This window comes from Nelumbo nucifera, chromosome 2, assembly GCF_055504915.1.
Source record: "Nelumbo nucifera cultivar China Antique chromosome 2, China Antique-T2T, whole genome shotgun sequence".
Taxonomy (NCBI): Eukaryota; Viridiplantae; Streptophyta; class Magnoliopsida; order Proteales; family Nelumbonaceae; genus Nelumbo; species Nelumbo nucifera.
Window position 1 is genome coordinate 99,676,660 of NC_142650.1, and position 17,007 is coordinate 99,693,666.

The 17,007-nt window shown below is 36.3% G+C and overlaps 1 protein-coding gene across 1 annotated transcript in view; it reads right to left on the bottom strand.

The window, feature by feature from the left end:
- Window positions 1-5,319: 5,319 nt before the first annotated feature.
- LOC104606298 (protein transport protein SEC31 homolog B-like) overlaps window positions 5,320-17,007 on the bottom strand; it is a 31,020-nt gene continuing 19,332 nt past the window's right edge. Inside the window, exons 11-22 of the mRNA XM_010271418.3 lie at window positions 11,738-11,859; window positions 11,525-11,652; window positions 10,854-11,409; window positions 10,625-10,717; window positions 9,766-9,951; window positions 9,468-9,678; window positions 7,806-7,921; window positions 7,535-7,702; window positions 7,108-7,230; window positions 6,734-7,019; window positions 6,013-6,251; window positions 5,320-5,809 (exon numbers count right to left, since the gene is read on the bottom strand). Coding sequence (XP_010269720.1) covers window positions 5,714-5,809; window positions 6,013-6,251; window positions 6,734-7,019; window positions 7,108-7,230; window positions 7,535-7,702; window positions 7,806-7,921; window positions 9,468-9,678; window positions 9,766-9,951; window positions 10,625-10,717; window positions 10,854-11,409; window positions 11,525-11,652; window positions 11,738-11,859 — 2,324 coding nt within the window. The 3' untranslated portion in view covers window positions 5,320-5,713. The remainder of the gene's footprint in view (window positions 5,810-6,012; window positions 6,252-6,733; window positions 7,020-7,107; window positions 7,231-7,534; window positions 7,703-7,805; window positions 7,922-9,467; window positions 9,679-9,765; window positions 9,952-10,624; window positions 10,718-10,853; window positions 11,410-11,524; window positions 11,653-11,737; window positions 11,860-17,007) is intronic.

Consider the following 17,007-nt stretch of genomic DNA (forward strand, 5'->3'; position numbering starts at 1 on the left):
GACAAGTTGGGAATGATTGAAATATATGCCCCAACTTGAGAGGGAGTGTTTTAACATGTTATGTTATTACTATAGGGGTATTTTTGGTATTTTCCCCATTCTATTTATCATAAGTTGTCACCCTAAGTAGCTTAGGTGCCAGTAGCTACAACTTTTGGAATAAAACACTTTCTTCTTTCTTCTTCTCTTCTCTTACTTTATTTTTCTCTCTTCCTTGTTGGACTACAATATCTAGAAATCCAAATTCAAACTTGAGATCCAAAATAAACAAAAAAAAAAAAAATGAATGGTCTATTTATTTTTTTCAGTAGTTTAAGTTTTACAAAATGTACTTACCAATCACTCTAAAGATTTTAACGTCAATGTCACTTGTGACATCTCATCTTAAAGACTACAATATCCAAAAATCCAAATTCAAACTTAAGATCCAAAATAAATAAAACAAATTCAAATGGTTTATCTATTTTTTCAGTAGTTCAAGTTTTACAAAATAAACATTTCATCTTATCACTTTCATCGATGATAAATCAATGCTTATTGATGATGCGCATTTTGGTAGCTCTCGGCTGGTAGGTGACTCGAATGCCTGGCTAAATAATCCCTACTTGGAATGTGGCTTGTATTCCTAACTGAGTGGTGATGAGCTTGAGAGGTGACTCTAATGCCTAACTGAGTGGTGACGAGTTGGAGAGGTGGTTCTGATGCTTAACTGAGTGGTGACGAGCTGGAGATGTGGCTCTAATGCGACCTGCAAGGAAACAATGTTAGAGTGCTCGGGTTGCTTTACCCGGGGTGGGCACTCCGATGCTTAAGTTAGCAAATTAGAGATTTTAAGATAGCTAAATGTGAGAGAGCTAGAGAGATACGAGAACTATTGCGCATCTACCTGGGTCTTAGGGACTAATGTCCTTATATAGTTGGGTTGCTGTGGGTCTCGCAAAACGCTCCCAGAATCCTCGACCTATGACGTAGGGGCCCATTCCACTTTGGAAGGAGGATAGCGTGCCAGTTAATAAGGCTTACCATTTCCCTCCGATTCGGGCGGGATGAGGATAAGGCCTACGGTTATGCGACGTGACCCCGAAAGGTTCAAAGATAACTGGCAAGCTTCTAGAGAGGTAAGTCACTAAGTCAGTGACAGAGGCAGGTCACCAGGTCGCTAGGTTAGCGGCAGAGGCAGGTCGCCAGGTCGGCGGCAGAAGTAGGTCGCCAGGTCGGTGGCAGAGGCAGATCGCCAGGTCGGTGGCAGAGGCAAGTCGCCAGGTCGGTAGCAGAAGTAGGCCGCCAGGTCAGCGGCAGAGGTAGGTCGCCAGCTGGGACCCCATTTTGGCTAAGGCAAGTTGTTGCCTAGGTGATGCTGGGATGTAGTCTAGCTGTTCTGATATGCCATGTGTCATGATGTCAGTGGAGGGACAAATCTGCCATCATCACTTATCAAACCCAAATTGTTGTTCGGTGAATTTCAACAAAGATGAACCAGAATATGTTTATAGCTATATGAATAACCCTTGCATGCAATTAGGTACAACTAACAAACCTCCATTCTTGATCTCTATGAATCACCTTCTACCATTGAAAAGCTCCCCAACTTTTCTACATGGTTTTCAAAACTGGACTGGACTAGACGGTCAGACTGGAAAACCAAGAACCGGTCAGGTGACCTGTTCCATTTTCCCCTAAAATGGGATTTTCCCCAAAAACCGTTGATTTTGGTAAGCAAACCGCTGAACCGGGTGGTTAACTGTTCGAATGGTTTTGACCATTTTTTTTTTAAGTTTTTCTTAATTTTTTTTTATTTTTTTGTCAAAACAGGCCAACTGTTCGACCCGATAACCAAACCCCTGACCATGGTATTGACATTCATGACCATGGTAAACATAGCAATATCATACCTAGTTACATATATGTGGTTTATAGAGACTACTAATAATATGTATGTATATAAAGAAACTTATAAAACTTATACAAAAAATTAACAATGCGTATGATATTATATACTCATGATATTGAACAAAAAATAAGTACGATGAATACAATTTTTCTTATTACTGATTGAAATGAAAAATCTAAGTATTCACTTTGCTTTAATTTCACTTAAGAAAGCTCATAGTTAAAGATGTCATATGATTTGTTTATTTCTCATTGATTTACATTACATAAGGTGTACTTGCTAATCATATTAACAATGTTTAGGACATTGGACCAGATCTACCTGTCCAATTTTTCTTATTACTGATTGAAATGAAAAATCTAAGTATTCACTTTGCTTTAATTTCACTTAACAAAGCTCATAGTTAAAGATGTCATCTGCAATAACTATAATTTCTAAAAAATCGGTGAAAACCAATTGACCAACCGGTTTAATCGGAAAACCAATGAATTGGTCCTGGTTTCATAAAACTACCCGGGGCCCTAGCCAGTTCGGTCACACCGCAATAACTATAATTGCTAAAAAATCGGTGAAAAGCGATTGACCAATCAGTTTTATCGAAAAAGCAATGAATTGATCTTGGTTTCATGAAACTACCCGAGTCATTAAATAATTGAAATTTTAAAACACTTGACAAGATTTGAACTCTTAACATCTTATTTTCATGTATTACTTAATTACCACTAATGACTTGCAATTTAGTCATTTGCTTTAAAAATTAAGAGATTTGCATCCACCCACCATATTTAATTAAGCACACTAAAAATTAATATATATATATATATATATAATATTTATATGACCTGTAGTATATATGTATATTCCACATCATCACAATTTGACCTCTGATTTGACCCCGATTGAACCTCTAACCTGTTAACCTCTCCCTTTTCCGGTTCTATGCTCAGTCAAGTTCTTTGAGCATTGAGTAATAAACAATATTAAAGATGTCACCTATGACATTTCGCTTTATTATTGATTAATAAACAAACCTAAATTGTTGTTCAAGGCGAATTCCAATGAGGTAAAAGAAAAACATATTTGTAGCCCGATAAATACCCCTACGTGCAATTTTGCAGTTAAATAGAACTAAGAAGCCTCCATCCTTTATGTCCATGAAACACCTTGTACCATCGAAGACCTCCCAACTTCTTTAATCTGCAAAAACAATAAAAACAAAGGGAAAATCTATGATATGGAAAGAGTTTTGACCAATCAAAACCCACCCATGAACTTTGATAAATAACACCATGTTCTCTACCACGTTTAAGATTCTGGTTTATTTGTTAGTTATTTTTTCAATACCATATGTTTTCGATATCATAGTCGAACCCACAAATCTTATTTTTCTTTTTACACCCTTTCGTTTTATTCTTTTCATTAATGCACATAATACAAACAAATAAATTTTTTAGATGAAAAAATTCAGTAGACTCCGGGAAAAGAGGCCATTTTCGGCCTTCAATTCATAATTTGTCACACCACTTTAAACTACGTTTTGAAGTCAAAAGAGAAACATGCAAAAAAATCTTTATTGTTTAAAATCAAATTTTTGACATGAAAATCTTAAATAACAAACTTGATTATTCTCTTTCCCACGTTTAGTCTTTATTTTCTGTATTTCTACTTGGAGTCTCTCTCACACTCTAACATGTTTCTCCATCTTCTTCACTACCCTCTCTCTCTCTCTCTCCTTTCTTCACGTCCATATTTGTTCTTCAAAAAGTATGTTGGCAAAAAGAGGGAATCTCAGGCTGTATTAAGGTGGAAAAAGGTATTATTTCTCTTGGAATACAATTACTTCTTCTCAAAAGAAAAATAAACCCTACCACTAAAATTGCAATAACAATCTAATCAGAATTGGATTTAGAGGCAAAATTCATGGTTCACAATAGAAAAATATAAATAAAAAGATTAATACTGGTAAACATTAAACAATGCAATCCTGAAAAAAAAATGAAACAATGATTAATTCCACATTTATTTATTTATTTATAAAGCAACCAACTATACTGCATTGTCAACAAGCGACTGGGTTGTTGACATTGTTGTTTTGTGCTGGCTTAAGCCAACAGTCACTCAAAAAATATTCAAGCTCTCAATCTCTAATGTTGTCTTTTTTTCCATTCCATGCTTCTTGAAAATATGAATGTTTTCTTTATTGTCTTTCATCATACAAATTGCCAATTCAATTACAAACCCCCTTATTCTAAGAACTCTCATTTGGGGATAAGTTTGCAAAATCTGTACAAGTTTCTTTGCTAAATTTGCATTTTTTAATGTGAGTTTGATCAAAAGGCTCTAGGAACTCAGAAACCATCCCGTCAATCAAAGAATCCACCATTATTGTGTTGATCCTTTTCGTTTTTTTGGTGAAGTCGTATTGGTCTTGAAGGCACACAAAATCAATTGAAAAGTTTTTCCTATTTGAGAAGTGGGGGATATAGAAAAATGGGCTTGAGAGTTGAGACTTGATAGAGCAAGAATGAAAGGCCTAGAGAAAAGAAATGGTGAAATTTTTTGAGATAAGATTGCTTGGGGCTGGGGAGAGTAGATCGTAAACCAATAGTTGAAAAAAGAGGAGCAATGAGGGTTTCATATGAGAGAGAAAAGGGGCCTCGATTATAAAAGAAAACATGTAACAAATTTCATACCTTCAACATATTCTAAGCAAACAAATAACGTGGCATGCCATGGAGGATCAATATTGTCCTTTCTTTGGTGCTTCCACATCAAACTTTTACTCTTTTTAAAAACCTCAGAAAAGAAAAATCAGCAATTATTCTTGCTATTACTCAGTTTTCACAAAAAAAAAAGCCTCTCTCTCTCTCTCTCTCTCTCTCTCTCTTCGTACAAAACAAACTACTAGGCCAAACTCCAATCAAGGGAAACTCCAAACATAACAAAATTGAATGACAGCAAAAAGAACAAGCAAATGAAATGTCTTGTTCATGAATGACCCGATGTTGTGCGCATGTTTATAGCATAAGCAGCTTGTTAGCCAAATATGTGCTTACAGTCGACACTTGCCACTATGCAAACTTGGTCTGTTCTGACTCCATTTCTTTCCGATTGTATTGAAAAAGATTCACCACTGAGATTGCAATGGAAATTTACCTTGTTAAGCTTGGGAAAAAGAAATTTGAATTGAAATCTTGATTCAATTTGAATTCACATTTACAGGCCTACACCTTGAATGAATTACTGGCTTTACTATCTGGGTCCAAAGTTCTTTAACCAAGCCAACAGGTTTTTGGAACCTGCTATGTTTCGGGTAAAAACGAACCATTATTGCATCCCTGAATGATTGACCACAATGACCAGTCCATGTTTCCAACCATCCGGGTCAACAACGGTTGTGAACATTGGCTAGTAACAGAACGATCAAATTTCAAAAGAGAACTGAACTAAAAGAGCCTCAAATCAGGGAAAATGAAAGAAATGACAAAAATGTATATTGAGGAAAAGGGGAAAAAAGACATCACTACAAAAAAAAATTAGATTTTCAATGCCCCCAAAACAATCTTTTCTAAGTGCTCTTTCAAGGAGCTTAAGTGGGCTCTGACTCAAGTTATTGGGAGGAAAAAGGATGTACCCTAATGTAATAACCAAGGAAAAAATCCAAAAGAAAAGAAATAAAAAAACAAAAAAACAAAACTTCTATTGCTATAATGCCAATCTTGTTTACATGAGATTATCAGTGCTTCAAAACTACACCACTCCTGAGTTTCGTATAAAAAAAAATGCAGAACCACAGTGGGTTGCCTGGAAGAATCTCCAACTTTAGCTTAATCTCACAGTCTGCCTTGCCTTGATCATTCGCTTAAGAGCAGCAAGCCAGAAATTGCACTCATCCCACTCACTTGTTGTCAAAAGGACCTGTCCAAAAGAGGCATTCAGTAATGACGAAGAGAACCTTATACCTAACCTGCTACACATCCATGCTGTTAATTCCATAGTAGCAGGGGTGCTTCTTTAGACAATTAAAAAATTCACATGAAATGTTTTTCTGCTCCAAGAAATATCTATCTATCTATGTATATAAATATCTGACCTCCTACATAAAGTAGTAAGCTACTTACTTGAATTTGTAGAGCAGTACCATAATCCCCATTGTCCAAAGCCTGGCAAAGCTGAACGAGCTTATCAGCAGCATTTTTAGATATATCCCCACTGTTAAGTTTTGCAAACAAGGCTCCTATTTTCTTAGAGTTGTCTTCAATCTCCCTCTTCTTAGCAGGATTTGCGCGTGAACCACCCATTGCTTCTGATGTCTCATTGAAAAGCCTTGTCAACGTTGTGATGACAGGTCTTTGATGGGCTGCAACAATAACAAAGAGAAGCTAAAACATTAGGAACAGGCAGCTTGATGTTTCATACAAAAAACCTTTGCATGGAAGATGAACCACACAAAGCATATGTTCTGATAGTATTTAGATGCTTCTCTACTTCAATTGAAGATGATATATTTGCAGCAAGGAAGCCAAAATTTATACACAGCATAAAATAGTACAAAAGAGACCTCACTAGTAAAACAGAATAGGCAGAAAATTACTTTGTATAGACAGATATTCTAATAATCATAGTTGAAAAACCTTGCATCAATTCAAGATATTGGCAAATATGCATATCAACACTCTAGATATCTCAGAACCATAAATGCACATACAAAATTAAAAAAATTAAGGTTTTCAGGTACACTTGATGTATTGAATAAAAGATGTCTAGAAATCAAACCATCACTCTACCAATCTCAGGGCAAAATTACATAAAGATGGCAATTAAAACAAATTTTAAGCTTACCAGGTACATTTGATGTATTCACTGTCTGCACAGTAGGGGCTGGTGCTGGAGGTGCAGTGGCTGGTTGGACCTGTGCTGGCTGAGTAGGATTTGAAGGTTGCATGGCTCCCATTGCAGGTGTTTGAACAAACCCTGAATTACTCACTGGCATAAAACCCTTTTGAGTAGGTGCAGGTGCCATAACTTGTGGTGGTTTAAGGCTAGGAACTGAAGCCAGTTGAGATGGCATAGAAGCAATGGAACCAGTAACAGGTGGGCCAGGCTGATAAGTGGGGTTGGCAACTCCCTGCAGTAAACAGGGCAACAAAATCAGTATAACAAACATAATGAATTAAGAAAATACCCGACTTTGATAACAAAGTAGATATACGCACAGGGTATAGATGAGAACCCAAAGTGGGTTGCTGATATTGTTCCACGTTTCTCACCACAAGAGGTGTTGCAGGAACAAATGGCCTCACTGCAGGTTGAGTGATAACAGGAGCAGCAAAGTTTGCCTGAAAATAATTCAAGGAAATAAAATAAGTTAGTCTAATAAAGAGTGAATTTTAAGGATAACGGTATAGTGTTCATTGCAGTTAAATAACAATACACACACAACAGCATAGATTGTACAGAAACTATAAATTATGTATTAATGGAGAGGAACAGATGAAAAGAAGAAACATACTTGACACTAGTTATTAATGCTTGAAAAACTCATATGAAGATGCCCAACTTGGTCATTAAGAAGCACAAAATAATACTAATATATGACTTCATAGTTACTTCTTATGGCAATGAACCCAAACATAGAAATACCTGAGGTGGTTGAGGTGCCTGTGATGGGAGAAATATCTGAGGTTGTGCCGGTTGATATGGGGCAGGAGTGACATATCCTCCTCCATATGAAGCACCAAAAGGTTGTGAATAATTTTCACCATAGGGACTGCCAGGGATATTTGGCTGCAACTGTGGATGTGTTTTATCCTAGCAAAGAATAAGGAAAGACAAAATGTTAGTAAGTTATCAATTGGATGCAACAAAATACACTGCATTTGAACTGTAATTGAATGGGATATTCTAAAAGAACCTGATAATATGGTTGTGATCCATCAACTATGCCAAAACTGGGCTTTTCAGAACCATATATGACCTCTGTTTGTGGTTGAGAGATTTCATAAGGGAGTGCCTTGGGCAATTCTTTCTCTGTGACAAAGTATGGTAAGATCATGAACTTGGAATCACAGGCATCAGACAAACTTTATCTCAAGCTAAGCAAAAGAATTAGGATAACATTTTCTGACATCATTTATCCATGATAAAAATTAGAAGAAAATTAGGTACTTAGATTCCTACAGGAGGTAAACTGCTCCGCTAATGAATGCACAAAATACAATCAGAGTTATCTGAAGGCAGATTCAGAATCTAGTGATGTGATTGCACCGTATTATTTGTCATGCACAATGTGAACCTACCTTATAGAGGAGCTTTTTGCATCCAAGGGGCAAGGCACAAGGTGAAGCATATGTTTTATTTAAGCAAAGTGCAAAATTTTTAAAAAACTCAAAAAAATAATATTCAGAAAAAATGCAGACTTGAATTTTTAAAGAAGTTGAATGATTAAACACCTTATTGGCTCAAATTAAAATACACAAACATATAAAACATGTTCAAAGTGAAAAATGTAGAAATAAAGTCAAACATAGCATCTAAAACATATCCAAGCACTCAAAAATTTAAGCATATTAAAGTTTCAATCTGTATATTTCTCTCCCAATTGCATTACTTCAGGTACCTAATATAATGTTAAACATCTTGCATTCCTAATCCTACAAGATTGGCCATCTGCCTCTATAAAGGACCCTTGGGACAAGCCCAAACAAGCCTATTTGATGAAGAATGTCTTGTATTGAGAAGGGTGAGAAAACACTGGCAAAAAAGTGTGTGGAGGGGGAGGGGGTGATCATGAGCCAGGCTTATGTCATTAAATGTATTACATTTAATACACACACACACACACACTTACAATACTTCATATTATATGACATATAATATATGTATAAAATATGTCATAATTTGTAATAAAATATAAAATATGATATATATAGTGTATGTTGTTTTAAAGAATGTGTATGTCGTTTTAAGGGGTTAGGGAGTTTTTTTCGTTCTGGGATGATTTCTCCTTTATTTTCTTTTATAATAATTTTTCATTTGCTATCAAAATGAATGATTTTACTAGAATTAATATAAGGGAGAGGGGTCAATGCCCCTAACCTCTCTCACATTCATGCATCTTCTTCTCTTTATTTTCTTTTCTTTTCTTTTCTCTATCAGCTTTTTTTTAATACTTCACAGCCCTCTTTGTGAACAAGATGATGGCCTTGATGTACTTTTTTCTTAGTAAAATAAAAGACATATAATGCTGGAACTGAAAAAAAAAAGTAGCATGTGTCAAAAAAGAGACAAACAGAAAAACATTCTTTTTAATTGATGCTTCATGAGTACCAATATACTTCACTGCCCTTATTGTGAACAAGATGATGGCCTTGATGTACTTTTTTTCTTAGTATAGTATAAAATAAAAGAAATATAATGCTGGAACTGAAAAAAGTAGCATGTGTCAAAAAATCATGAAACAAACAACAAACCTTCTCCTTCTTAATTGATGCTTCATGATTCATGATTACCCATATAAATGTACAGCATTTATACTTAATGTGGTATAGAGCACAGAACAAAAAGGAAATTTTACCTTCTAAAGAGAGAGCTATGCGATCTCGCAAGATAACAAGTTCATGAGATGAATTTTCTGAACCCAAAAGTTTTAAGTATTCCATTGCTGTTTTTAGGAGCCCTTGGCTTGCAAGTAGTTCAGCATAATTCTCAACCAGCTTGGACAGTGATGCACTAAATTGCTTTTGTCCAGTTGCCAAAGCAAGGATGATAGTCTTTTCCATCAAGTCCTACCATCAAAAGTAGAAAAAAAATAATATCACTTATCAACCTGCAGTTGGATCAGTGTTTTCAGGGACTAAACAAAAGATATCCACCTGGAGAAGGTCAACTCTGGGTTTCCCTTCATGCTCAGCCTTCAGACTCTGGGACCAGATTTCCACAGTTTTGTCAATATTTCCAGCACATATATAGCAGAGAGTTGCAGCTAATGTGTTTCCAACAACCATTAACCTTGAAGCAAGAGTGTCACATAGCAGAGTCCACTCCTCCTGCTGTGCAAACTGTTAAATTAAGATGGCCAGAACAGCATAAGTAAATGTAGCAAGTCCTGTAAGTTTCAGCCTAATCGCTGCAAAATAAAATGTACAACAATTATTATAACTTAAGTCATTCATTTCTTTCTAAAATGATTAAGAGAATCACAGCACTGGAAAACTTAGAGTTATTGGTCTACATGCTCTGACCAAGGGGATGTGGTCACTACTACATTTAGTATAGGATTATTTAGGCCATCCCAGTGAATTGGGATTTGCTCCTCACAGAGCGCACTTCACACCGACCTCACACCAGTGAATTGGGATTTCCCCACAAGTAACAACACACAAGTACGGGAGATGTTCCCGATGAGCAGCTGGGATGTGTTGTGAGGTTGATGTGAGGAGCGCTCAGGAGCAGATCCAGATCCCATCCCAGTGAGGGGACCCTATCCTTCAGTAACATCATTAAAAAAACAAAAGATGCCAACAGAAGAGATAATGAGAACAGATTTTGAAGCAATCTGCAACAATGCAATTGTCATATAGGCCATGCACTATTCAGGGAAGTACCATGCATATATTAGTACTAAATTACCAGTAACTAAGATTTCATATATATTAAGCATAACAGTGAACATTGGACAAAAAAATACTACTTAAGCTGGACTTTTTCTTTCTATGCATTTCAACAACTTACAGAGCAGAGAAGAGCAAGGGTTTCTTTCCAGGAGCTCAAGGGCCGGGTGTTTACAAGTGTCATAAGATCATTGTTCACCATTGCAGCTACAACCTGAACATGTAACACCTTTTTCTTATTACAATGATTTTAAAAAAACAGGATGTGCATTCATTAACAAATTCTATAATTTCTAAAGTACATCAGTATTGCCATCAAGTCACCATCACAGGATTGAAATTTTTGCTACCTTTAAGTAAGAGTAAGGGCTCCTTTTCAGGTACTGATCACGTGTACTCTCCCAAAGAGATGGACTGCCAACATGAGCAATAACTAAGGCATCAGCCATTCTATTTGCTGATATACACAGGGAAACTGCCTCCTTGTAGTCTCCAACAATCAAAGCATGCTGAATGCTATCATCAACTGAAGAGTCAGTTGTTTCTCCCACTCCATCCAATTCTTGTTGCACTTGTTCTCCATTGCGCATGGCATCACCTTCAACTACAAAGTTATCAATAGAAGGTGATACAGATGGATCTTCCTTGGGGCTTTGAAGATTATTAAAGAAGTCTTCAGCATTATCTGAAGGGAATATGTTGGCATCATTGTCTCTGGCCAATCCAGTCTTAATTGTTGACTTTTCATCAAGACTGACAGCATTTACTTGCTGAGAAAGCTCATCCTGTACATTATCTTGAGCTGGAATGCTGAACCCAAGGTGGGTGAGTAATTTCGTCCTTGCTGTCCCTTCTTCCTCGAACATAACCTTCAAGAAGCCCCATGTTTCTCTATCATCCTCAGATCTTCTCCAGACAATAGACAATAGAAAATAATTGAAAAATAGAAACTGTTGAGTCAATTTATGCTTAAATATAGAGAAAAGAAATACATAACAGAGAATTTACTTTGATAACCTACTCAGACTCTTGGGATTTCTTATCACATAAAGCCCTCAGAGAAGATTTTTCCCCATTTTGAATTGCAGCTTCAAATTCCATGCAATGGTTTACCAAGCTTTCTTCAGTGACCAAGTTATGCACATAAACCTGGAAATAAACAAGGACAAGAAATGAACTTCACAACTAAGGCATATGAATGGTGGGCGGATCAACCATTAGAGAAGTAGACTACCTGAGAATTTCCAGATTGGCCACCTACAGTTGATGGACCAGGGTGGAACAAAACAAATTTTCCTCCAAAACCAAAAGAGGCCCCAACTGGGCATTTTAACCACTTTGGAGCTCTCAAGTGAGCTGCAGAAATATGATAAAGTGATAAATTAAAACATATTAAGAATATTAAAAAATTGTAAATGAACAACCATGTCCCAGCAAACAAGTCAGAACTAGGGAAAAAAGTGAGAAGAACAGGAAGGGCCTAGAAAAGTTAATCCCAGAAGACAAATTAAAAATAGTGAAGAAAGCTATTTGATGGCCATATCATAAGAAGTAATTCAAATCTTTGAACCACTCTTTAAATCTTAAGCCTAGTTTGTTTTCAGTGCATTTTTCATTTGAACTGGTGCAAAGTATCGGAGTGCAAATTCTTATCTATTTTTGTTTATTTGCATTATTGATCAAGTACAGAAAAGCCTGAAGCAAAGTAAAACCCAAACCTAAAGGTAAGATTTGTATTAATATAAATAAAATTACACAGCAAACAAAAAAGGCCTCAACCATTCAAAAAGGAAGAGAAAATCAAGAAATAAAGTATAATTCCATTAAGACACATGATCAGGGAAATCAAGAAATAAAGTATAATATGTGGTTGAATTTTTGTACCTTTTGTTTTTGCAATTTTTTTTTTTAATTTTGCTTCTTGCACTTTTAAACATGTTAGTTATTATACATGTTAGGGGTTATGTCCCCTTTTTCTTTTTCAAAAAAATGGAGTATATGTGTACATAGGTTTTATAGTGCCAAAAGCCACTAAACCCATACTATTTTCCCTGATTTACGAAGGATTCTCAGTAACTGTCCCCCAGTGCATTTGATTCATGTCCCCATTTTATTATAAAGATTTTGTGCTGGTAAATCATTGAAATCTAAGTTGAACATTTGAAAAAGAGGTCGGAATCTGGAAATTTTCTTAATCAATTAAAAAAAAAGCAACCCAAAAACAGCACTGCTTTTCCCTCTGGGTGGCAGATCAGCAGTTGAATCCAGTTCAAATGGCCCAACCCATAACATCATAAATAAAATAATAAAATATAAAAAAATAGATAATATGCAGAAAAAATACAGAAAGTTCATAGAAAAATTGGGCATGTCTCAAATATATATTCATCATATTAAACAAAAATAAGTGATAAATGAGAATTACTGTTCTTAATAATGGAAATGGCAAAACTAAAAAATAAAAAATAAAACAGAAAAAGAGAATTAATGTCTAACCTATGACCTGCTGACCAGGTCAAACAGTTCATTGGTTCAACCAGCAGGGTCACCAGTCGTTGACCATGTTTATGCTTTTTGCAAGTAAATGGTTCAGGGACTAAAAGGACACAGAAGCCTGACCCCGTGACAGGTCAAATGGTCTGACTGGAAGGTTCAACAACAGGTTGGAAATGTTGCTCTTAACAGGAAAAACAAATAAGTCAACTGCATGAAGTCCATTAACCTAGCAAACTAGCTTGCATATTCAAAGCAAAAGTGCCTTAATTAACACAAAGAAAAGAACTTCATAAGGTCCCAATGGTGGTTGTTCTTTTCTGATGACATTTTTTTTATTAATGAAACTGATGAAGGAGATGCGGAGGATAAGAAAAATTCTGGAGGAAGAGGTTTTATTTGTAAACTTGATGTGGAGAAAAGCCTATGACTTTGTAGATTGGTCCTTCCTTTTAGGCCCAATTCGTTTTTCGTGAAGTCATTTACTTGGGTAAATGAACTTATCCAAGCAAATTTTTCCTAGGAAACACTTACCCAGGTAAGAACACTTACTAGTGTTCTTTTTGTTTCCTAGGTAAAGTTAAAAAATGACATTATTGAAGGGGCAATGTTGTTCCATCATGTCTTGGCAATTTTCCCCCTAGATAGGAAAGTTATTTACCCAAGTGGGTGGATGGTAATACTTACCCAGGTAACTAAACCACTTGGGAATCATTCTTTTTCCGCAAGACCTACTAATACTGGTACACAAACATAGGTGAGCTGACCAATATACGAGGCCTTAGAGGTGATGACGATATGTAGTTTTGAGGAAAAGTGGTGTAATTGGATAAATGGACGCCTTAGGACCTTCCATTACTCAATATACGGGTTAATGGATTGCTTACAGACTTTTTTCCTGCCTCTAGAGGGCTAGGACAAGGTGATCCCTTATCACCCTTCCTTTTCACCTTGGTAGTGGATGTTCTATGTAGATTTATCTTTAGAGCAGATAGAGAGAAGTTGGTTTAGGGGTGGCGAGTTGGGAGGAATGAGGTTGTAGTCACTCATTTGTAATTTGCAGATGACATCATATTTGTGATGGTGAGAACCCTCAACAAGAGAGAAATGTAAGAATTTTTTGAGGATGACCTTCTTTTGAGGTCCTTCTGGCTTTTTGTACAGCTTCTCATTGTATAAAGGACCTTTTCATTAATACAATTATACTTTACCTTTTCCTCAAAAAAAAAAAAAGAAATTTAAGAATTTTGACGAGACTTTTTGAAAGGCTTTCAAACCTAAGGGTAAATTTTGAAAAAAAAATGTTTGTGTAGCTAGGAGGATAGAGAGGTGACTACAGTAGCAAGAATCCTTAGGTGGGGATAAGTCCTTGGCCCATAAAGTATTTGGATCTACCTTTGGTAGGTAATTTATGGTGTGGTTCATTCTGGAACTCGGTAGTAAAGATTTGGAAAAAGATTGGCAATTTGGAAGAGAAATTATATTTCCTTAGGGGCGGGGGTAGAATAACTTTGATTAAGGTGGCGTTTGATAAATCTGAAATCTGAAAAGCAGCATAGATGCTTTTCTACTTTTTAGAGGCTCTAAATAGATAAGGTTGTCTGTGTTGGATCAGTTCTTCAACATCTAAAAATTCTTGATTTTACTATTTTACCCCTGGAAGAATGGGATGTTTTCCAGTGACTGGTCTTTGCGATCTTTTAAGCACTTCAGAGTTTCTTCTCTGCGGTGTTTCTGGCGATTGGTCTTTGTGACCTCTGAAGCACTTTAGGGTTTTTGCAACCACTAAAGAATGGGATGTTTTCCAGTAACTGGTCTTTGCAACCTTTGAAACACTTTAGGGCTTCTTCTCCGTGGTGTTTTCGGCGACTACTCTTTCCGACGTTGTATTGGTTGATCAACTAAGGTTAAGGTTGTAGTGGTGGAAGAGCGGCATGATGAACAGGGGAGTGGTGAGGACAAAGGGGCGATCAGAACAAGGGAATCGGATGAAGGGAAGAAAAGAGAGAGAGAGAGAGAGAGAGAAGAAGAAGAAGAAGAAGAAGAAGAAGAAGAAGAAGAAGAAGAATTGTTGCTAGGAGTTGCAACGGCAATGATGTGAAGTAGAGGATGCAAGAGAACATCTGGACGAGGAGGAAGCTTGTTGCCACTGGTTCGTCATTGTGTCAAGTGGAGAAGATAAACAATGCCTGAAACGCATGTCTTATTAGTTCAGGTCATTTTAAGGTTTTTTTGGTCATTTGGCAAGGTCTGAAACGCGTCTGACGGCGTTCAATGCCTGGCCTATGTCTTATTCAGAGCTGAACATTCATTTCAAACCTCTATTCAGGGCCTGTTTGTTTGCTCTGACGTCTAACATTTGAAAGTGCAATAATTACACTAAGAGGTATATTGGTATTGGTGAACTTTTCTTTCCTCTGAACCCTTAATGCAAAGAATGTTGTTCTGAATTCTGAAAATTGTCAAATGTCCATTTTAAACCCCATATATGAGAACTTTTGTTTGCCTTTTGGGAGTATCATTAGAAAACAAAAAGTTATAAAATTCCACTTTAAGAGATAAGAGGAAACGTACACCCATTTTCCTCTTAAATTTATAAGATTCCTCTTAAGAGATAAGAGTTAAGAGGAAACGAGCAGGCCCTCAGACACACATCCAAACACGTCTGGCGTCTGAAAAGCAATGTTTTCAGACTTCAAAGGTCTGCAAAGTGTTATCAAACGCCACCTAAGACAACCTTGGATAATCTCTCGGTGTAAATGTCAGTCTTTAGGTTCTTCAAAAAGTTGTTAATAAAATAGAAAACTAACGAGATACTTCTTGTGGGAGCCTAGTGAGGGAAAGAAGGATCATTTAGTGTATTGGGAGATAGTGTGCAAGAATATGGAGCAAGAAGGTTTGGGTTTAGAAAATACAAAGAATAAAAACTTAGCACTATTAGGTAAGTGGTTGTATAGATTTCCAACTAAAAATTATAAAGTCTAGCATAGGGTGGTGGTAATTGGTATCTATGGAATGGGGAAATGGATGGGATGCTAGTGTCTGTGAGAGCTACTTTGGCCTCTTTGTGGAAAGCTATCCATGTTGTCTTACCGTTGTTTATCTACTTTATCAAGTATAATGTTTTTAGTGGAAATAAAGTTCTTTTTAGGGAAGACCTATGGTTGGGTGAACAACCCCTCAAAGATCCATTTCCAATTTGTTTTCTATCTCTCGTCTTAAGAATGAACCAATTTCACATTATGTCTCTTTGTCTCCTTTTCTGAAGGGTTAAATTGGGATTTGGGTTTCAAAAGAGGTATGGGAAAATGAATTTCAAGTTGTGGTTGATTCAGTGTTTTAAAAGCACAAGGTGCAAAAAAGGCATAGGGATCAATTTGCACTTAAGGCGCAAGGCGAGGCACATGCCTTTTTAAACAAGGCGCAAAAAATTAAAAAAAAAAACTTAAAAAAAATCAAAAAATTATTAAAAATAATATTAAATAAAAATATAAACTTACTTTTTAAAATAAATTCTTTAAAAAACCTATTATCTAAAATTAAAATACATAAATATAACATGTAAAGCATATTCAAATGAGAATTCAAAAATAAAACCAAATATATAAAACAATTTCAAGCATATAAAACCCACAATCTCTTTTTTTCTCAATTGCATTACTTCAAGTAGCTAATATGATGTAAAACATATTACATTCCTGATTCTATGAGTCGTCGAACAGAGCCCCCCGGCCCAGCCGCTAAATACAAAAAAACCAAAAAAGCGTCAAATTTTCAAAAGGCACATGCCTAGGCTAAGGCACAAGGTGCACCAGGTGTGCGTCTTTTGAAAGGGCTATGCCTAGGACTTAGGCGAGGTGCCTACCCTAAAATGCACCTTGCCTGTGCACCTAGGCATGCCTAAGGCATGGCTTTTAAATCACCGGGTTGATTTATTGCTTTTTTCTTGAGAAGGTGGTGTTGGACACCTCCAAGCTTGATGGGAGAATATGAGTTTCTAGTCTTCAAAAA